Source organism: Malus sylvestris, chromosome 17, assembly GCF_916048215.2.
Source record: "Malus sylvestris chromosome 17, drMalSylv7.2, whole genome shotgun sequence".
Taxonomy (NCBI): Eukaryota; Viridiplantae; Streptophyta; class Magnoliopsida; order Rosales; family Rosaceae; genus Malus; species Malus sylvestris.
Window position 1 is genome coordinate 8171733 of NC_062276.1, and position 22792 is coordinate 8194524.

General features: G+C 36.1%; 2 protein-coding genes and 1 pseudogene across 2 annotated transcripts; all 3 read right to left on the reverse strand.

Moving 5' to 3' along the window:
* Positions 1 to 2544: 2544 nt before the first annotated feature.
* Positions 2545 to 8367, reverse strand: LOC126612278 (protein DETOXIFICATION 40-like). The gene is made up of 7 exons (XM_050280662.1): positions 7961 to 8367; positions 6845 to 7476; positions 4015 to 4071; positions 3444 to 3682; positions 3240 to 3358; positions 2959 to 3045; positions 2545 to 2727 (listed from the first exon to the last, which is right to left on the reverse strand). Exons 1-7 carry the CDS (start codon positions 8300 to 8302, stop codon positions 2683 to 2685), a joined length of 1521 nt encoding a protein of 506 aa, XP_050136619.1. The 5' UTR covers positions 8303 to 8367; the 3' UTR covers positions 2545 to 2682.
* Positions 8368 to 11706: 3339 nt separating this feature from the next.
* LOC126611744 (uncharacterized GPI-anchored protein At1g61900-like) lies at positions 11707 to 14450 on the reverse strand (annotated as a pseudogene).
* Positions 14451 to 16758: 2308 nt separating this feature from the next.
* LOC126611745 (uncharacterized) lies at positions 16759 to 17478 on the reverse strand. Its single transcript, XM_050280120.1, has 2 exons — positions 17224 to 17478; positions 16759 to 17052 (listed from the first exon to the last, which is right to left on the reverse strand). The coding sequence occupies exons 1-2, from the start codon at positions 17476 to 17478 to the stop codon at positions 16759 to 16761; spliced, it is 549 nt and encodes a 182-aa protein (XP_050136077.1).
* Positions 17479 to 22792: the final 5314 nt, after the last annotated feature.

Here is a 22792-nt window from a genome sequence, read left to right on the forward strand (position 1 = left end):
GCATGTACACACAGAAACCAGAGGTTGATTTCAATGAAACATTTGCCCATGGCAAGGTTATATACCATTAGGACACTAATTGCACTTGCTACACATAAAGGTTGGAGATTGTGGCAATTGGATGTTAAATCAGTTTTCTGAATGGTGTTCTTGAGGATGAGGTATATGCGGACCAACCTGATGGTTTTGTGATTAAGAAGCCTGAAGACAAAGTGTATAGGATAAGAAAGGCTCTCTATGGCCTAAAACAGGCACCAAGGGCCTGGTATGGTGAAATTGATACATATTTAATTCATTGTGGCTTTCATAGAAGCTCAAGTGAAGTAACTCTATATGAGAGAACAAAAGGAAGTGTTGGTACTCTAATTGTGTCAATTTATGTAGATGACATAGTATACACAGGGAGCAGTGATGAAATGAATGAAGGGTAAATTACATAGTAGCCCCTCAGGTTTGAGGTCTATTGCAATATTATACAACATCTTTAAAACTTTTCACTTTCATACCTCAAGTACTATTTTATTTCAATTTCATACAACCGTTACATTTTCTATCCATAGATCTGTTAAATGCTGACGTGGCTACCACATATATGCCATGTGGCTACCAAATGTCTGCCACGTGGCAAATAAAATAATTTTTTTTTTTTAAAAAAAAACCTGAAATTGGAAGAAGAAGAAGAAAAAAAAAGGGGACCGAACCCAGAAGAAGAAGGAGGAAGAAGAAGAAGAGAAGAAGAAAGAGGAGGAGGAGGAAGAAGAAGAAGAAGAAAAAAAGAAAAAAAAATGATCGAACCCCCTGCAACCCAGAAGAAAAATGAGGAAGAAGAAGAATAGAAGGAAGAGGAGGAGGAAAAAGAATAAGAAGAAGAAAAAAAAAGAAAAAAAGGACCGAACCCAGAAGAAGAAGAAGAAAAAGAGAGGGAAAAAAAGGATATGTGGCAGATAGGTATTTTTAAAAAAAAATTAAAAATTTATTTTTATATGCCACGTGGCAGACATTTGGCAGCCACGTGACATATATGTGGTAGCCACGTCAGCATTTAACAGATCTATGGATGGAAAATGTAATGGTTGTATGAAATTGAAATAAAATAGTATTTGAGGTATGAAAGTGAAATGTTTTAAAGATGTTGTATAAGATTGCAATAGACCTCAAACCTGAGGGGCTACTATGTAATTTACCCAATGATGAATGAATTCAAATTTGAGATGATGAGCAAATATGAGATGTCAGATTTGGGATTACTTCACCATTTTCTTGGAATGTGGATAACTCAAACTGAAGGGAGCATATTTATACACCAAAAAAAATAAATGCTTTGACTCTCTTAGACAAATTTAGGCTCAAAGACTGCAAGCCAGTGAGCACTCCATTGGTTGCAATTGACAAAATGAGAAGAGATGATGACAGTGAATCTGCAGATGAGAATTTATACAAAAAAAATTGTTGGGAGTTTGCTATATTTGACAGCAACCAGGCCATATATTATGTTCTCTGCTAGTTTGCTTGCACGGTTCATGCATAAGCCTTCCAAGAAGCATTATGGAGTTGTTAAAGGAGTCTTAAGGTATATCTAAGGGGCAATTGACTTTGGAATTGAGTATGTGATTCGAAAGTCTGCTCTAATGATTGGTTACTGTGATAATGACTGGAGTGAATCTAAGGATGATATGAAAAGTACCTCAGGGTATGCATTTTATTTGGAAGTGGGGCATTCTCATGGGCCTCGGTTAAACAGCACAGTGTGATACTTTCAACTGCAAAAGTTGAGTATGTCAGTGCAGCTGAAGCAAACGTACATATGCCATTAGCTTAGATTTGTGCTTGAAGACTTTGGAGAAGAGCAAGCTACTGCAACTCCTCTATTATGTGATAACACATATGCTATAGCTATGTCTAAGAACCTTGTGTTTCACCAAGGAACCAAACACATTGGCAGAAAGTTTCACTTCATTAAGGATGCAATTCAAGAAGGTGTGATCAATTTGGTTTACTGCAAGAATGAAGAACATATTGCTGATATTTTCACAAAGGCTATTCCCAAGGATAGGTTCAACTACCTGAGAAGTCTACTTGGTGTGAAATCAGTTAGCAATTTCATAGCAATTTCGAAGGGAGTGTTGAAAAGTAAATTGCTTACTAATTTCTTGTTAGTAAATGATTCACTTATTAGATGTATAACTGTTTTCTGTTGTGATAGCTTGAGCTCATATGCCAAGTGTAGGGTCTTAGATCAGTTATTCATTTCAATGGCTCACATGCCTTGTAACTGCCATGTGTCATAATCACAGGGGCTTATGTATTTGAATGGTTATAATGGCTGATGTAAGAGAAGCATGTATATGAATGAAATGCATCATTCTGCAAGGGTTAGAATGTTACAGTTGTGATTATTCTCTTTCTCTCTCTAGCTATTTCTTCTTTATTCTTCTTGCTTCATTTGAAGGGTGTTTGTTTCTTATTGGTGACACATCATTTAATTTGTAACTTTTGGTTTAAAAATTTGGTCTTCCTAGCATTTTCTTAAATTAAGTAGCCGTGAATGGTACAATCATGGAAGATAATAATAATGATTAAATTTTTATGCGATACATGTTTTTATGTATCATTAATCATATCATAATCGTCCCCAAGATGAATGTTCCTTCTTTCATAAATGTTTTCTCACTACTTCAGAGACTAGTTCACATCCCACTTATTCAACCTTTTCTTTGCCTCTTCCACCTGCAATTCAATTAAAAAAATTAAATTTATAACTTTTATCTATTAAGCGACTCCCCTTCTACTCGACACCGTTGAATCAGTAAGACGATTATATCAAATTTTTAAAAAGATCACTTGTAATATTAATAACTCATGCAAGATAAACCTCCAAAAATTATATAAAAAAATAATAATAATAATAAAAAGAAAAAAAAAAAAAAAAAAAAGAAGACTGGTATTCAAATTTGATACCTCTTTGTTCCAATCAGTCCGAATGGTGACCCACAGTAGGATGAGTGTTTGCATCAATGTGCCCCCCACCATTCCTAACCATATTCCCTAAAAATTCACACGTAATTGTTACCGTCATCATCATTTGTATCATACATTCACGATCACATTAGTGTATAACATAGTACGATAATTAATGTAAATAAACACCCGTATCATGCGATTAGATTAGCTTAGTGACGAGAACACGAAAATATACAATCCCGTCCGAGATTTTTCAGTTGATGTTAGTTTTTTTTTACCTTAGCGCCGAGCTTGAAGTAAAACCCTAGAAGCGCACCAAAAGGTACTCCAACCACGTAATAACATCCTACATTCACATACGCAACAAAAGCCTGCCATCCACACCCAACAGCAACACCTGAATTCAAGCAGTGACATTCATTAGCATATATTTCATTTAGTAAGCGTAGCGTTCATAGATTGATGCTCCAATTTATATTTACCGGACAAGACTGGCTGGACTCCGTTAAGGAGGAGGGTGAGGGCGAGAAGCGGGCAGAGATCAGATACAGCAGCAGCCACGGCTTCACCTTCAGTGAAGGCGTAGCTCAACTTATGACGCAGTAAAAGAACAACTATGGCTGCGAAGATTGAGATAATGAAAGAGACTGTAGTCACCACCACAACTGAAAATGCTGTAGACTTTGGATGTCCAGCTCCAAGCTCATTACTCACTCTCACACTGCTTGCAGTAAATCATGAAAAGCAAAAGGTAAGTTTTAATAATACTATGTTCTCTACATAAAAAAGTTATGTGACCTATCCATATATGTACAGGAACCTTCGTAAGGGGAGTTCAAATCCACCAGTTGGAGCAGAATTTATATCGACAATCATATCCTAACTGTATTGGTTATCAATAACGTTCATAGTACTGATACTTCCGATAATTGATTGTACAGTTGTTGATATAATTTCAATTTGGTTATCAATACGAATTCTGCTCCAGCTACTGTGAAACGGGATTGCTTTCAGAAGGGATATGTATGTAATATGCATGGGAATGATCCTGACCTTGCCGCTGCATTTAACCCAACTGAGATCATGAAGACCCATCCATTGATTGTCATGCTGCAATTGATAAAAAAACCCCTGATGTCAAACTTAATTAAAGGCACACAAAATTAGGTATCTACGCAGAGTTGGTGGTTGGTTCTGATAAACTAGCACATCAATTATTAACCACCTTCGATGCGGTAGCTCGGAGAGAGCGTGACATGACGATTGCAATTGTAAGGAATTATTGTTTTGTTGTCCCACGCTTGATGCTCTTAAATAGAAGAGGGAGTGGAACATTAAATAAAATGTCCTACAGAGAAAATAAATCCCCTCTCCAAGGTATATGACTCTAGCCTCTATGGAACTGGACTTAACCTACTCTCAGTCGTGTCATGGCCCACCACCAAATCAGACCAGGTATACAAATGACTCTAGGTGATTGGATTCAACCTAGTCTCATACGTCATGGCCAAGCAGGCCACATTCCTAAGTCTTCTAATTTCTTACCCAACTATATTTACAGGTAAATAAACATGTCATAGTTCGCCCATCAAGCAAAACCATGTATACAAATGAAACGAATTCAACCTAGTCTCAATCATCTTATAACTAGCTCATGAAATCGGACTGTATCCTTCATGTGATGTCTAGATTGATGGTTAAACACATTTTAGGGCTAGTGGTCCAACAAATTGGCTAAAAGTAAAAGACATGAGAAAACAAAGAATAAAGACATAAAATTGGGTTGTATACACCGCCTTTATGTGATGGCGAGATTGATGGTTAGACACATTTCATGTACTATATCCATTACGTATAGTATGTATGATTTAGACCCACATACATATGCTTGGCTGACAACTTTCCATTTTTGTGCACCATGAAAGAACTTATTAGGAAAGAGACAAAACACAATTTGGGTAATATGCATAAAGGACAAGAATATTTATCATATAATAACAAGTGCCACCTGGGTATGAAATTAGACTGAGGCCCCAAAATAAAGTTTCTACCCAATTCGTTCACATCTTCTATCTAGCCAGCGATTACTATTGTCCAAAAGGTGGCTGCCCACACATTTGCAAATTCAATCCAAAATGTAAGCTAGGTCTTTCTACCCACATATGTACAAATTCAAACCAAAATTTAAGGCTAGATGTCAACACTTAAGCATAAGCACCCCATCCAATCCTAATTCCAATATAGATAGACAAAACGATACTACTAGGGCCGCTCGTATATAGACGTGTACCCAATAATAGACGTATCAATCTCAATAAGTCTTGTAATGGATTTACAATTATCAATCAATCACGTGATCACACAAAAAGAAAATAATTAATTCATGTTGGTTGCGCTTTAATGCACATGAATGAAATAAATATGAATATTAGATCTTACTAATTTTTCTTTATTTTATATCAATAATTGTCATCCACTAATTTTAATTCGAGATACCTAACAAAGTAAAAATTAAACGACACTAGATCAAAATAATCATCGAGAACATGTGACCCAAAGTCTTGACCTCATGAATCACACTGATCATGATTGTAGATTGTTAGTTAAAAATAAATAAAATAAATAAATTTTGCACACTTTTTTACTTTTTACACTCCCTCGTTTATTTTTTAGTTTTAAATTAAATATAAAAAATAATTTATAGACCCAACTAAATAAAAATGTAGAAAATAAAATAAATGTGTAGTGTGCAGTGTGCATACCTCATCTTCTGTTTTTCTATTATCTATTTGAAAATATCAATGCATATATATTAAGAGGTGTGTTATCTACACACCTCATTTTACTTCTCACACACCTTTTGATAATTTATGTTCGTTGATCTTCTTTAATTCATTCGATCCGACGATAGAAAATTAAAAAAATGTGTGAAAAGTAAAATAAGATGTGTGAATATCATATCCCTATATTAATCGGCATCCAGACATTTTGTTGGGCCGCCTGTTTGCCGTGTTTAATTATCAACAAAAAACAAAATAATATACTTTGTCCCTTTAAAGTTTTTCTTGTGGTCAGTGTAAATAATTAGCTGTATCAAGGTTCGGAAAAGGATTCTTTCCGGATCCTTTTTGTAAGGATTTGGATCATCAATCAATCATGTTCGTTCATCATATCAGATTTTGTTAGGTATTATTTATATTCAATTTTAAAATTTAAATTTAAAATAATTTCTGATCGTACGATATACGATTAACGAACATAATTGATTAATATTTCGGATCCTCACAAAGAAGATCCGGAGATGATCATTTTCCTCACGGTCCGACCAGTCGTCAGTAGTGACTTATAAAGAAAAACTAACGAAAAGTTCAAAAAAACTTCTCTTTTAACGAAAAGCGTTTTTAAAGGTAAAGTGAATAGTGCCAATTAAAGGTAAAAATATGATTTTTCGTTAAAAATGAACAGTACCGGGAGTGTTTTATTAAAACTCCTTTTTTGTAAAGTGGCTATTGAGATGGGTAAATGACGTGATCCAAATCTTGCGACTCACGGGTTTAAGGACATAAAGATCATAAAGATTTGAAGTTAATCTTAGTCCGGACCTGGATTGTCTGCCCTCCTCTATCTCATACCCTTTTCATTCTCTCTTATTTCTGTGATCACGATTAAGCCACGTCAATTTTTTATATTGATTTATTTTTTTTAAATAATAAGACAAAAAACAATGAGAATATAAAATATTGACGTGACTTAACCGTGACCACAGAAATAGAAGAGAATGAGAAGGGTATGAGAGTAGGAGGGCAGACAATTTAGGTCCTCTCAGTCCATAATAAAATCACTTTTTCGACAAAAAGTAGAAGCACTTTAAACTATGGCTTACCAGACAGAGAGAGAGTCAAGGGCCAACTCAGGGTTTTCCAGCAACCCAGCAAGCAAAACAAGAATCTGAAAGTACCACGTCTCAAGGCAAAGCATGACAGCAGATGCCACAGACAACTTGAAAAAACTATACAATCCGCTAAAGGCTTGCCACGAAAACCGTGTCCACGTTTGCTTACACCTGTCACTCTTCACAATGTACACGAACTGTGCCACCACAGTGATCCACCACGATAAACTCAGCACCAGCGACGCACCCAGCAAACCCAGCCCTAGTGTGTACACAGCAACCCAGCTGAGCACAATGTGAATAACTAGGGTTCCAGTCGATATGTAAGCACTTGGGGCTACTATGCTTTGCGCTTGCATGAACTTTTGGATCGGGAAGTTGACAACGTAGGCAAAGATCTGAGGGATCAGTCCGTACACGTAAACTGCAGCTGAAGAAGCAATGCTTGGAGATTCACCGAGTAAAAGTAAGATGGGTTCGGAGAAGATGTAAATAATGGTGAGAAGTACACCAGGGAAAAATAGGAGGACTGTTGACCTTTGCAGGTATATGCCCAACATTTCGTACTTTTGGGCACCATATGCTTGTCCACATAGGGTTTCCACTGCGCTTCCCATACCTAACTGTTCGGTAAAAGAACAAAAAGTAAGATAGATGTCGGAATTAAGGCCACCTCATTAGATTTACTTGTATGTTGATAAAGAAATTGATGCGAACTTTAAAAATTTTCAAATTAAACGTAGAAGATGGATTAGTCGAAAGGAAACTTATCTCTTCAGTTTCCTTCCTGAGCATTTTCCAGTTCAACTTTAGATAAAACTTGAAAGTTGACATTTGTTTCTTCGGATCTAGGGAGTTATTTGACCCAAGATACCAAAAGAGACATGTTAACATTTGTTTCTTCCTGCTACGTATATTTAACGTAGTGATTTATTCAATCTAAGATACCAAACGAGGACTAAGAGTATTCAGCAAAATTTATCAAAATTTATTCACTAATTTTGTTTTCTGAAAAAAGAGATGCAAATACGCTATGATCACTAAACTTATTTATCAAATTTTGATTGCCAAATGATGTGACATTCTGTTAATAATTTCGTTACATACCAAAAGACCATAGGCGAACATTTGGATGCCATTGTTCCCGAGGGAGGAGGCGGCGAGCTCGAGATTACCAAGGTGGCCGGAAAAAATTTGGGTGGACATGGACATGACATAGTTGATCACGTACACGATGATGGCGGGGGCGGCGAGGATGACGAGGAGCTTGGACTCGATCCATAGGGCGGGTTTGAGCCGCTGAGAAAACGGCTTGTCGGTGTCGGATAGTACTTGTTCCAGCTCGCGGCTCGCGTCCTCATCGTGAGAATGTTTTGAGGATTGGGTAGAGGTTGGCGGAAGGGGATGGTAGGATTCCAGCAGAGGATGCTGGAGCTCATTATTTGCCATTTGTGGGGTTTTTTGTGGAGTCTTCTAGGTGTGTGGGAAGAGTGGGGAGGCAAATATAAAGTAGGAATAAGGAAGAGATATAAATGAGGGTTATGGGGTACGTGACAAATGAGATGGGTGAGATCTGGACAAGGGAGCCAACGTGGTGGAAGTTGCTAGTTTTGATTTGTGAGCCAAAAACATTCAAATCATATGTAGAGAGGCGTGGAACACATGGCTTGGGATCGAACAAAATAATTTAACGTGGTAATAATGTAATAAAACAAAATATAAATGATTTTTCTGCACTCTTGTTCTACCATGGCACACTCTCGGTTTATTTATAGAAAGTGATATGTATTTGTTTTCCTTTTCTTTCTCTACACATCACTATTTATTGTTCCTTGATTCTATTCAGACTTATCAAAATCACTTTCTAGTTTTGTTCCTTAGCTCTTCTTATCATTCGATTCAATTACAAAAATTAAACATGAGTGACATGAAAAAGAAAAAATGTGTGAAAGTTATATTCCTAACGTGCACAAATTGGATTATTTATATACTTGATAAACTTTTCTTCTATTTCTTAAGTTTGAAAGCTTACTATCCAGCGTTCAAACAAATATGAGTTCAACTAGTTGATCAGATTTGGACCCTTTTATCTTTAATCACTATGGGATAAATATTCGACCTATATTATTTAAAAGCTTAGTACAAAATTGTATTTTTAATATTCAGCTTTTAAGCAAATATGAATTAGATCAATGAGTCAGAATCGAATTCCCTCCTTAATGAGTATGGGGGTGAAAGTTCGACCTTTAAGACAAAATTGTATCTTGTTAACAACATTCAATTCATATGCCCATGTGTTGGAAACCAAGTTCAACATGGTATAGTAGTGTTCATACTTCATACATTGTTTTCTGTATTTGTATTTTAATGTCTCACAATTTGGACTTTCTAAAGTGTGAAGGCAAAGAACAAAGTTGCTCTTTTGCATTTCCAGCTACCTAGGGGTCTTCCATAATGAATAACTACACGCAAAAAACCAAAGATGAAGTGTTCCTTTCTTCTTCCTTTTTTGGCAAGTTTCTTCCTACTTCTCACCAATAATTTGGGGATGTGGAAAATACTTGCTGACCAAAACAAAACGTGCCTAGATCATTGGAAATGACTTATAAAAGGAAATATTGTAGAGTGGTAGTGATTCCGTTTCATTGTAAGTTTCTTTCTTATATCAGGAATTGACCATATCTTTAACTCATGGATGTCAAGTTCACATCAGATCACATGCGCAATGGAGGTGGGTAAAAGCTATTATTATATAATTGTAAAAGAAGCAGAAAATCTCTGGTATTTGTAGTCGAACTTCAAGTAATAATCTCTAGAACCACCAATGAGGAAAGTAAGGAAGGGGTAGAATTCTCTCCCCTCCTAATTTCTTTCCCCTTCCCTTCTCTTCTATTTAAACGGTTACGATTAAGCCACGTCAACATCTTGTTCAACATCAAGCAGAAACGTGTATTGTGACAAGAGGAAGTCTTGTGAGTAACACTAGGGCCTATTCTATGAGCTCGTTTGGAAGTAGTAAAATTGTTTTTTAAACCAAATCGTTAGTAAAAATGCAAGTGAATCTTGAAAAAAACACTTGAAGTTCTTCCTTCTTGCAAGAAGCACATAACTAGTGCTACTTCCAAAAAACACTTTCACCAAAAGCTCTTTTGATCATTTTAAGAGTACTTATTGTTGATGCAAATTTATGTTGTTTCTTCCTTTGACGAAAATGCACTTGCAAAATAATAACACCTAAGATTAAGGCCAAAAGCCTCACGTGTCCACAATGAATGAGGGGTTTTGCCGAAAAATCTCCGATGCCGAAGTTAAAATTCTAAAAAGAATGTGTTTAGAAGTTTGTGGATAGCAAAAATCCTCCCGAATTTTGGAGATAAAGTGGGTATTTATGGGAGAGAAGGAGGAAGTGGGCCGGCCCTCTAGGGTTTAGGGGTGGCTAGCCCTAGGGTGGTATTGTAGTGGGAATATTCCAAGATATATGTGTAAATAAATATCTTGGAGTAATTAGGTAGATATTCTAAATAAATGGAATTAGGATTACTTACTTGAAGAAAGTCTTTTCTGATTAGGAATGTATTTATGATAAGAATAAGGAATTATTCTATCATAAATACCTTTGACTTTTCTTACAAACAGGGGTACCTTGAACAGTCACTCATTTAATAGGGGCAGTCTTGTCCTTCTTAGGAAATAATCCACATGTCAGCTCCATTATTTTTCGGATTATATTTTGCTCCACACTTAAGCTCCTAGTTCGTTTTTAGTTTTTTTGCTATAGATAGAAGGGATGGTGAGACATGCATGGAAGAAATGTGTGGAGCCAAAAATAATCACAAGGCGACACGTGGATCTTTGGATAAAAAATGACAAGAATACCCTTGAGGCATATTAGGATTCCTACGCGCAAGCAGCAGACAATTATCCATCAACCAAGTCAAAAGTGCCCAAAATAGGTATCAACTTAAAACCTGATTTATTCATATATTTCCCATTTCATTATTTAGCTAATCAATTAGCTAAATAATATACTTATTCCCTTCATATTTCCTAAAATCATAATAATTGACTAATTAAGGGATTAATTACCTAATCAATCCCTTAATTATCAATTGAAACACCCATCCAAACCTAAAACTACTAAAGTGGCCGGCCAATCCCATCAAGAAAAGTAAACCATCTTATTCTCCACCTTTTCCACTATTTTCCCTTTTTAATTACCCTAATTAACTAGCCAATTAATTCCAAAAACCACCAAAACATTCATTTTATGTTTAAATAGCCAAATAAATTGGCTAATTAAACATAAATCAAACACAAAAACCCTAGCTAGGCCGGCCACCCCTATCCCTATAAATGGATTCCCATTTTCACCAAAAGATCGGTCCAATCCTCTTGCAAAAAATACTAAACACTCTAAACACTTTTTCTCTCTAAAATTCTAACTTTGGCATCAGAGGTTTTTCGGCCAAAGCCCCCCCATTCATCGTGGGCGCGTGAGGCTTTTGGCCTTAACCTAAGGTGCTAGTTGTTTTGTAGGTGCAAAATCGTCCAAAATCGAAGAGGAGAAAATTTGCATCCACAAAATGTATATGGAATGTTATAAAAGTTAAAGCTAAAATCAGAAACTGTAAACAATTTTAAGTTGTTCAAGTTTCGAGTTTTTGTTCCATGCATTCTTTTTCATTTCCCATACTCCCTTCCACGACCCTCCCTCCCTCCACTCTTCTTTTTCTATATCTTCTTCCATTTACTTTCCCTCAATCTCTAGCACAAAAAATAAAAACTAAAATTGAATGATCATCAAACAGAATTTAAGTTCATAACAAAAAGATAAATTTGGAATTTTGGATCAGTCACTTACCACTATGTGCATATGTTGCTTTGTGTACTGCTGGAACTCTTGTAGCCGCAACCCCACCAAGTTTCGGAACAAGTCAAATGAAAAGCAGTGTAAAATGTGTGGCTGTAAAATAAAAAAAAAAACATAAGGAGCATAGAAAAAAGAGAGTAAAAAATAAACACATTTCTTGCATACTCTTCTTGCAAGATGGTGGAGATTCAAAAGACAAAGACGGCCATGGAGCCGCAATATTGTTGTTAAGATCACAAATGAAGCTGATTTATGAAGTTTTATCATAAGTCGCATCCAAAGGCAAGCTAGCAGAAGGCAGCCATACTCTATTGACAGTATAAATGGAATCCACAAAATTTTCGAGCATAAAAGTCATCGGATAGCAAAGCAAGAACTAAAAAGAAGGATTTCTTAAGAGATAAATTTGTTAGTATAGAATTGGTTAGCGGATTCATTGAGAATTATATGCTTAAGTACTTGTTCATATTTATCCCATGAAAAGAAAAGGCCTAGATGATACTACAAACTAAATAGTTAGCCTTACATACTTTTACTTGTTTTCTATGACACATTAAAATTATCTTGAGCTCATCCTCATAGTAAAGTTGCAAGTTGCCAATCAAGAGAGTTGAGTCGAAGCGAAAATACATAACAGTAAGATTATACACACCTGGCATTCGTGTTTGGGTTAATATTTGAACTTTGGACTTAAAGGAAAGAAAGCCCAAATGAACTAACATGAGGAGACTTGCCCGAGGCCCAACACCAAGCCCAGCCATCCATCTCAAGACAATATGATGGCTCCTCATTAATGCAAAGGCTATGTGCTTACAAGAGAAGTGACAACCGATGGAAATCAACTACTCTCAGCCCAAAAACACTTTCTAATGGCAGAACATTTAAAATTGATGATGACTCACTAAAGTGCTTTCGGGCAAGGTCTGCAACAGCTAAGGCCAAATGCCTATAAAAGGGAAAACAGGGCCTAGAGACAAAGAAACTCAACCAATCAAACCAACAAGCATGCAAACTCTGCTATCAAGCCAGTTCGTGCCTTCCAACCCCTTTTTAGCAATAGTTCCCTTAGAAAGACATATTTTGTCAGTTGTAAAAGCTCTGCTACCTTCTCTAGATGCCGTAGTATCGATCTCCTCGTGTAAACTTATTTACCATCCGTTCCCTTTTAGCACACAACCCTCTGTAACCACAAAGAAAAAAGGCTGCAAGACGTTTGACCTTGCCCGACAAGGTGAAATCTTTCCCGACTCTCTTTGTCTTGTCTTTCAACTAATAGATCGGGTATTATGATGTATTCTCCAGTATGTATTCAAGTCATTTCCAATCATTTGATGATCAAAAGTTCCATTAGTTCTCATACCTGGTTTACTTAATGGTTTTGCTATTATAAAAGACTAAATGGGAACTAAACCGATGGCTTAGTTAGATTTGGACTTCCACCCTGTAAAAGCATATAAGATAACGAATTAAAAGTCCTTGATCTCAAGGCACAGAAAAGAACTTAATGTAGACTTAACTCATCTACGACAATCCTTTGATAACAAGCAGAATAACTCGAGGCACAAGTAATCGACTTAAACACACTTGTTCTATATTTGCCATATTGAGATGGTAGTGGCACGCCTAAGCACTTAGTTAGTTTTGATTGCGAGCCTCAAGGTCTACACTTAAGGCCCCATAAAGGAACATTTCAGAACTAACTATGTCCTCCTCTTGCAGCCTTTCAACAAGCAAGAGCTTGACAACCAACCAAAGTGCCAACTTCTCGGGGAGCTGTGTACTCGAGCCAGGGACCCACTCCAATTAATTTCCTGCCCGAACAATTCGTTCATTCAACCAGATATAACAACGCGGACCTTGAAGAGAGAATTCATTGAGGTTTATATGACAAAGATTGTAAACAGTTGACCCATTAGCTTTCTGCAACTTTTCTCCAAGTGATGCTACACAATTCAAGGCCTGCAAGTTTGTAATTAAGCCCTATTGTTGCAATTGGGAAACATAACTATCCATCGCACTGCAGCACGCTGTCTCATTGCTTATCACATTTGCACATTCTTTCACAACATTTGTCATGTTGGGGAAAACCAGAGGACACATTGAACCATACGTTGAAGATTTATAAGTCAGCATATGGTTGATAATTCCGTAAAATAAATGGGTCCTTAAGTCATATTCTTTCGAATACTTAACGAAGTACAAGTTACTTAGTTGTCTTTCTTTTTCCAATTTTTGTGCTGACCTTTATTTACTTTGCAGTTTGAAAGTCCTCTAAGAACCTTATTCATGGATCAATCGTGGCAATTGTTCTAGTAGCATCTAACATGCATTCTAGAAAACTTGGTCACAATACTAATTGACGAGATCAACTTTTTTACCAGCAGTAAGTAATTTTGAAGAATCCATTATGCTCTAAAACATATCAACCTATGTACCGGGGCAAGAGGCTTTAGTAAGGTTTTCTGGTCCAAATGAGCAAATCTTTTGAATATTCTCTTTTGCTCCTTGACCCTCTAGGATCTTCTCTACATCTGAGAGGCGGTGTTTTTTAGGATTTGCATTCAAAGAGAGCATCCCAGATGATTTACCTGAGTATCCTATAAGAGTCGCTAAGGTGGCGTCAAATTGAGGACAACAAGCGTTTAGAGAATAAATAATTCCAGTTATGATGTTTATACAGTGGAAGAATGTCACATTAGTGGGGAATGATGGATTTCCTCCCAACATGGAATAAGAGAAGTATTATCTTTCTCAGATAAAATGGATGGTGGAGTTTCAATTTTCTCCTATTGCACATAAAATAATTCTAAATTTGTATCAAATTTTGTCCTCATCTATTTGACCATATACTCTTCCATTAAAGTGATGATATAGCAAGCTTGGTATCTATTTCTAGGTTGATGCATGAGCAACATTTCATACTGGTGGGACCCAAATATGCAATTGGTTGTCATTTTATAATATGAAGTATCATTCGAGGGAAGTCGAGTTTTATTTTGCGCCACACTTTCGTGTGATACATTGTTGAACAACCTATGTGAATCGTTTAACTCTCACATTTTATATGTAAGGGACGAGGCAAACATGTATAATTCACATTTTCGTCCATAGAAAAATGCAGGAAATAGCATCAGACATGTTTTTGCTCTCAGATCTGCAACAAACTCAGCCCCATACATATGTTGCACTAAGAATTTCTTTCTCTTCAACCATCCTAGGGATGCACTGACTGGCTCCTAATTTGTTATTCTTAATGATTTTGAAGATCCTAGGTCCAACTGGATGTTTCCAAATGCCTAGGTATATATTAGCCATCCTTCACATACACCATAATTCTCTCAAGGGATGTTAAATTGCCTCGTCCCTTACATATATTAGCCATCCTTCACATACACCATAATGCCTAGGTATCATATGATCTCATCTTTGTATGGGAAAGCCAAACAAGTACATAACCAGTAAGTGTGCTCCTAATTTGAATTTGGGATATATTACTCTCTTCTAAAAGTTGGTGAAGATTAATGTTCATTAACAGTGGGCTTCCCGTTTCACCCATTGTTTCCTTCATGTTTTCGGTTTTTTTTTCCAGGTTGTATAGTGATTTACCACTTTTGCCCTCTTCTTAGTTTTCATTCTACCTATTAGTGATGCTGGAAAAATGTTTTTGTTGCTTTTGGTTTACATTTTGCCCTATGTGAATTGTTGATGCACAAAACTGAAGGGGTCTTGGAACAACGTAAATCCGACCATGAATCTGCAAGAAATGTAAAGAACACAAGATGTATCGTGGTTCACCCCAATGTTTGGGCTACGTTCACACTGATATTGTATTTCTCTAAGAGGATTGAGGATGAGAGGGTGAGAGCTTCTGAGGGTGAGAGAGTTCTTCCCATGGCCTAAGAATTGGCCTCCCTTAATGAGGAGAGTGAGGGGTCCTTTTATAAAATAAGGGCTCCTCACTTATTACATATTTTCCCCTTCATTTATTACATAATTACATTTGAGTCCCTCCAGTATTTATACGAGATCTAAATACGAAGGGCCTAAGTATGGTACAAACATGAATTATCCCTTGCATTTGGCTTTTCAGCTTCTCTTTTATTTCTCTTTTCTTTCCCACACATTTGCTCTCTTATTTCCCTTTCTTTTGCTTTCGACTTCTGCATTTTCTCCCCTTTCTGTATTGTTGCTTGCAAATCTGGGTTTGTAAGTTTGGTTCTTATTTTTGTTGTGCTTTTTTGCCTTTCATTTTGTTTTGCTTTTGAGCTTTTGTTTTTTTTCCTGGAACTGTGATGTTATTCTATCGTCTATAATGTTCTTTCGTTGGAGCATCCAATTTTATGTTTTTTTTTTGGCTGGTTGGTTTTGCTTCTGTTTAGAAATTGTGCTATGGTGATAGTGTGTTTTTTCTTTCAATTTGTTTTTTTTGCATTTTTTATGCGTAGATCGGTTTGGTTTTTGTGTTAAAGTAGTGATTTTTATTTCATTGAAGTGTGAATGTTTTCGTTTGTTATTGCTCTTGATTTTTCAATTTTTGGAAATTAGTTGAGTTGGTGTTCTTATGTAGCATGCAGATTTTGGTGTTGGATATTTGACTGTCTTATTGTGATGGTTGGATTTAGTGTGATGTGGCTTAATGTGTTTAAATGAGAAAAGTGATGGTTAATTATCCTTTGTTTATTTGGATGGGTCTCTGACTATATTATTGTTGTTGTAAAAAATATAGCCAGAAAATTTAACAGGTGGCTTAAGAGCGTAAATTAATATGGTCATCCTATATTATGATTTAAATATTTTTTTTTATAGTCAGAGAATAATATTGTATGATCTGTTAATATAGACTCTATATTATTAAAAGTGTGTGATATAGTATATATTAGACTTATATACAGTGGCGAAGCTAGGAATTGACTGGGAGGGGCGAAGTTAAAAGATTGCAAGGTTCAAAAGAATAGCAACAACAAAATTCTTTTATATAGTAATGTCTTCTATAATTTATCAATACAAACAAATTACAATTGTTGCTGGCGAGGTTTCATATCATGAAAACGTCGCATATAGGCTTATTATCAATAAAAGCAAATACATATCTCTCAATATAAACAAGCATCCTATCACTTAACCATTGATCTCCCATATTGTTACCCAATGGTGTTTTCACAATCTTCATAGCAGAAAAAGCTCTCTCCACCGAAGCGGTTGCAACCGATAACACCAAAGCCAATGTAAGAAGCTTATACACTAACATATTGCTTGCACACCTCCTGGTCTTCACCAACTCCTTTGCAAAATCACAAATTCCTCTCAATGATGAAAACTCACTAAGCATCTTCATATTGTGAATGTAATTGTCAAGTTGAATTGGAAGATTCATGAGGTCCATACAATTAAAATCTTGAGGATAAAGTTGGGATAGGCGAACAATTTTTGCTTTGTCAAAAGATGCAAAATTATTCACTGGACTCAAACATGCCATACAAAGAAGCAACTAGATGTTTACCTCATCGAAGCAATCATTCAATTCCTTTAATTGCGTATCAAGGACTTGGAAATAGAGGTGTACACGATAGTAATGGAAGTTTGTGAGTCTTGGAGATTTACGCCTTGATTTTCCAGGTACGAAATGCAAATCCTCTATGTTAGGAACGACAATATCATGCTCTTCACAAAACTTTTGTACATCATCAGGCAAGTCTCCAAAATCATTATCTTTCAAGGATTGTAGTCTTTGCTTGCATACTTCCACTAACGCCATCATATTCACAATATCTTGATCTTTCTTTTGTAATGCTTATGATAACTCATTTGTAATTCCCAATATGAGTATCATAAAAAAAGATGAAACACAAAATCAAAAGTTTGTATGTCATAGAATAACTTACTTGCTTTACTGAAATTGTCTTGGTTGGTATCATCTTTAATCCATTCAAGCACCTCCACCACGGCTTCTAACATGGCAATAATACTAACTATAGTACCATAATGTGAGTTCCAACGTGTATCACAAGGACGCATGAGACTACTCTCTTGATTTAACCCTCTACCCGTTTCAAGATCACCAATATCAAGAGCTTTCTTAATTTGTTCTAGTTATTTCTCTCTAAATGCATCATGACACTTACACTATGATCCAATAGTATTGACCAAAATACTAGCATTGTTGAAGAAAATGGCGACACCCTCAATTCTCTTTGCAACGACTACAAGAGCTAGTTGAAGTTGGTGTGCAAAACAATGAACATAAAATGTTTGAGGATACTTGTTCAAAATCTTTGTTTTAAGGCCATTTAGCCCACCTTTCATATTACTAGCTCCATCATAGCCTTGTCCCTGTAACTTGGACATACTCAAATTTGTTGTAGCAAAGAATCTCTCAATAGCCTCTTTAAGCGAACTACTGATGCGAGAATTACTTGACACACAAATTAAACCCTCTTTTTGACAATTGTAGTATAGATGTAAGTAGGGTATCGTTCTAGGCCGGGGATTAGGAGGGATTGCTAATCTATTCTAAATTAATTTAAACATATTAAACAAGACTCAAGGACACAAAACTAGGCTAAAAACTCTAATAACTCGAAACACACTTAGAATGACTCAACATAATGAAAACAATCAATTTAGACACTAGGAACTGAAATGGACGGAAATTGAATTAAAAGACTAACAACAATGAAAACTAACTAAATAATATAATTTAATAATGGGGGGGGTTTGGTTTTGACGAGAAGTAAATTAAACTTAAATAAATTACAGAATTGACAAAAGCATGAATTAAGGTGAAAGGATAGGTGACGGACTAGCTAGAGGGTTCTTCTCCACACATGACACATATGCAACCTAAATTGATTTTCAGTTGTTCTTCCAATAAATTGTGAATGACAATGTTCCAAGTTAATTAGGTCCGCTTAAATTAACTCTTAGATTTCCCTAGATTCATTGGATTGAATGGAATACGCATTACAACCAAATTATTCCTCATCAAAGTCCCTAACTATGGAATACGCATGATAGAGACATTCAACAAAGATCATTAAGTTCAACGGAAATCATAACATTGACTAGGCATTCATAACTATGGAATACGCATGTTAATCCAGCCTAGAATTCACTTAACACGATTGTGGATAACAACCTTCACTACTTGTGAATATAAGTTCATAACGATTAGGTGAAATTCACTTATATTCTAGCATCAAATTCATGCATGTAAATTAAGTATGCATTCTTAATCGACATACAAAAATAAGTTATCAATCAAGCAGTTAAGCAAATTAAATCACAACTCAGAAATCACAACTGAAGGTAATCAATTCATATTACAAATATATTCATGGCTTTGAACTTCCCCCTAGCTAAGTAGGGGATTAGTTCCTCATACTTGCAATTAAACAAAAACAATTGATATTAAACATAGAAAAACAAAGTAGAATACACCTAGAATGCTCCAACAACTCCAATGGAATGGCTAGCACAACTCCAAGCACTCCTCCTTCTTTGCAAGCCTTGGAACTAATGTAAATGTGTATGAATTTCTGTGTGTTTTTAATGAGGTTGCTGCCATGGTATTTATAGGAAAAGGATGGACTTGTTTAACACAAAATTCTGGTGGAATTGAGTAGGTGAGCAAGGCAAAGAGTGGGAATTGTTGGTGGGTTAGGTATTGAGTCATCCATTCACATGTCATGGTGAGTTAAGCATTGCATCATCCACTCACATGTCATGGTGATTTAAGCATTGCATCATCACTCAAATTTCTGGTGAAAGTGAATCAATGCCCACGGCATTGAAGAATTTCTTGGTTTTGAGTGAAGTTTTGGTCAATCCTTCTAGAAATTTATCCCTTCTTGGAACTTGTATTTGTTTCACCAGATTTTTAGCATGTTCATAGCCTCTTTTGTCTTCAAATTCGTCCATCCTCATGCCTCCATGCTTGCACAATCCAATCTTGGCCCAAAAATGCTCTAGAATGTTCCAAATTGCTTCTTTTTGCATACTTTGACACTAAAACCTGAAATTGCACGAAAATAACTTTAAACACTATAATTATCATAGTTTAGCTAATTAAAAGCAAGAAAACAAGCTAACTAAGTCGTATAAATATGCTCCTATCAATTTCCCCCACACTTAGCTTTTGCTAGTCCTCGAGCAAAACAAAGAAAACAAGAACAAGAAGTAACAAGAAAAACATTAGCTTCCCCCTATGTGACCCTCATAGAATTTCATTCGAGAACACAAATCAACAAGAACCATAGCTGGCACCAAACAAGCTAATCCAAGTTTATCTTCCTTATTCAAATATTAGCAGTAATCTTTGAATCATCCTTGAAGTGTAGTGTGTGAGATAGCCATGCTAATGCAATTTCAAAATTTTTATATTTTTAAAATCATCATATGCAAACTAGCAACCTTCTCACGGGATATACACTCAATCACACATGTGTTTAGTTTAAATGTGTTTCGCTCAAAGAATCAAATGTGAAAGTTCTACCATAAGCTTGCATAAAGATCACTTCTCCACAGTCATAATTGCAAAACTTAAATCAAGAGGACTTTTATTGGATGTAATGAGGTTTAGGGAGAGGGTTATTGAAATGAAAGAATAGGTAAACACAAGTTCCAAGCTACATTGCAAGCAATTCTTTTCTTTAGATTTATAAGAACTCAACCTTTCCAACGATTCTTTTAGCACCTCCAACCACACCCTTAAACTGAAACTTGAACAACTTTTTATTTTCTTTGTATACAATCTTTCTTTTTCTTTTCTTTTATCTTCTCTTTTTTTTTTTTTTTTTTAAATACAAACATGAAATACCTCCACACTTATTCTTTTTCCAAACACCTTCAAAGTACTTCACAAACATTTCTCATAAGACAATCTCACATTGCTCACTTGGAAAGGGTAAGGAAAAAAATGTTTCAGGTATAAGGGTAGACATATCTGGTGATAAGAAATAAAAGGCTCAACATACACGGCTCAAATTGGCAATCTAATGATATCATTTTTCTTTGGGAAACATGGTTATTTGGGCCATAGTGGTAAACCTAATGCCTCTATCATTTCCAAATTCATGCAATCAATGACAAACATTTCGAAATATCATTACGCAAGTTCTAGAGATGTATCTCACATAAGTTCATAACACATGAAAGAATAGGAGTGTATGAAAAATGCACACACTTTCAATCGGCTCAAAAACTCACATAGGATGTATATGGTCACTAAATTCACATATGAAGCTTTAAGTCATACTTTAGTTTCACATTAACAAGGCTATGTGCATTTGGTTTTTCAAAGATGGTCAAACATGTACAAAACTAACAAGAGAATTAGGAATTTCACAAAACACATGTTAACTAAGTTCTTGATGATCATGGTTCAAATTTGATCCAATTATATCATTGGGTCAGGAAACTAACAAAAATCTAATTCAAAACAATAAGGGAAACAAGACAATATTTTTGGATTTTTAAATTTTCTGATTTTTAAAATTTTTTTTTTTTTAAAGAAAACAAAACTAATTAAGAAAACAAAAAGCAACAACACAAAAACAAATGAAACCAGTTCGTAGTCGAAGGTACAAAAAATTTTAATTTGGTCATTTTTTATACTCTTTACCCCCAAACTTAAACTGGACATTGTCCCCAATGTCAGAAAACACTATAATGCAAATAAAAATAAAATAAATAAATAATAAGAAACAAAATAAAACAATTGGACTGAAAACTTCCCTAATTTGCAGTAAAATCAAGCGATGACCCCCAAGCTAAAATTCTGCAATCAACTTCAAGGGTGGAAATAACCAAAAGTTCCTGCAAAGAAAAGAAATAATTCAGTTAAGTAACACAAGAAAATATAAAAAAAATTGCAAACGAAAAATTGAAAATCACGATAAAAGACAATGAATAGAACTAATAAGTGATCATTGGTCGTGCTTGTTGACTTTCTACAGCTTTGATCTCGAACTGGTTTGGAATTCTGAGCGAGAATTGCACAGTCTGCATTCTTCTCTGCTTGTTTCTTCAGCACGGCGGGCAGGCACGAGGTAGTTGTGTTGGTCTGATTCTTTCTTCAATCTTTCCAAGTGCCCACCTCTTGCTTTCTTTCTCCTTGTCCCTAGCTGAATTGTCTCCACATGCTTCGAGGTATCATTTTCACTTCCCTTACTGTCCCCCAAGCAGATGTGGTAGACGAAGAGAAAGCACAAAATGATGAAGATGAGTACTCGAGAGCAAGGCTAGGTAAGCAATCAGGAAGAGGTTCCAGGCAGTTGGCTCCAGATCGGAAGATTTATACCAAGTGCTGGCTGATTGCTTGCTTTCTCCTTATCGTAAAACAAAGACAAGGAGAAGGACAGGGAGAAAGCATGATATGAGATACTCTTGCTTTCAACCTTTATGATATGAAATACTTTTGCTCTGGATGGGTTGTTTGCAGGGGTATCCCAGGGAATGAGGAATACAGAGTGACTCGAGAGGTTTCTTTGGGAATGCATTCTCGGAGATGAAGAAGTGCTGAGAGGGTGTGCCTTTGCTGTGGAAGGCGAAGGTAGATACTTATGGGACTTTTCTTCACAACCGGAACTATTCCCTCACTCATTGTCGGCAGCCGGTGGATGGATGAATAGTACAAATTACGCGCTTTCTGACAAAGCTGCCCGTAATTTCCACAAAGCTGCAAGTTGCATGTGACGAGTGACAACACGTCTGGACAAATTGATCTTGCGAAATCCGGGGTTCGGTTCGTGGTTTCTGAGCAAGCCCAGCTTTTGAGAAATGCAATGCCTCTTTTGAGAAAATAATCCGGCTTTTGAGAAAGGAGCCCCGACTCTTCGATTTGCGAGAGGACGCTTCTTCGATTTCTGAGGAGCGCCTTTCTGATTTCTTCTTTTTATAGAGGCGCTAATTTTGTTCCACAACACACTTGAGCTCCCTCTTGTCACTCATTCCTGTAAACTTCCAAAATCTTAATCTGTCCGATCTCTTCTTTCTCAACACCTTCAGAAAATGTCTGGCCCTTCCGATCGTCGTTTTGACTTGAACCGTGGTGAAGAGGCAGCCCCGCCTTC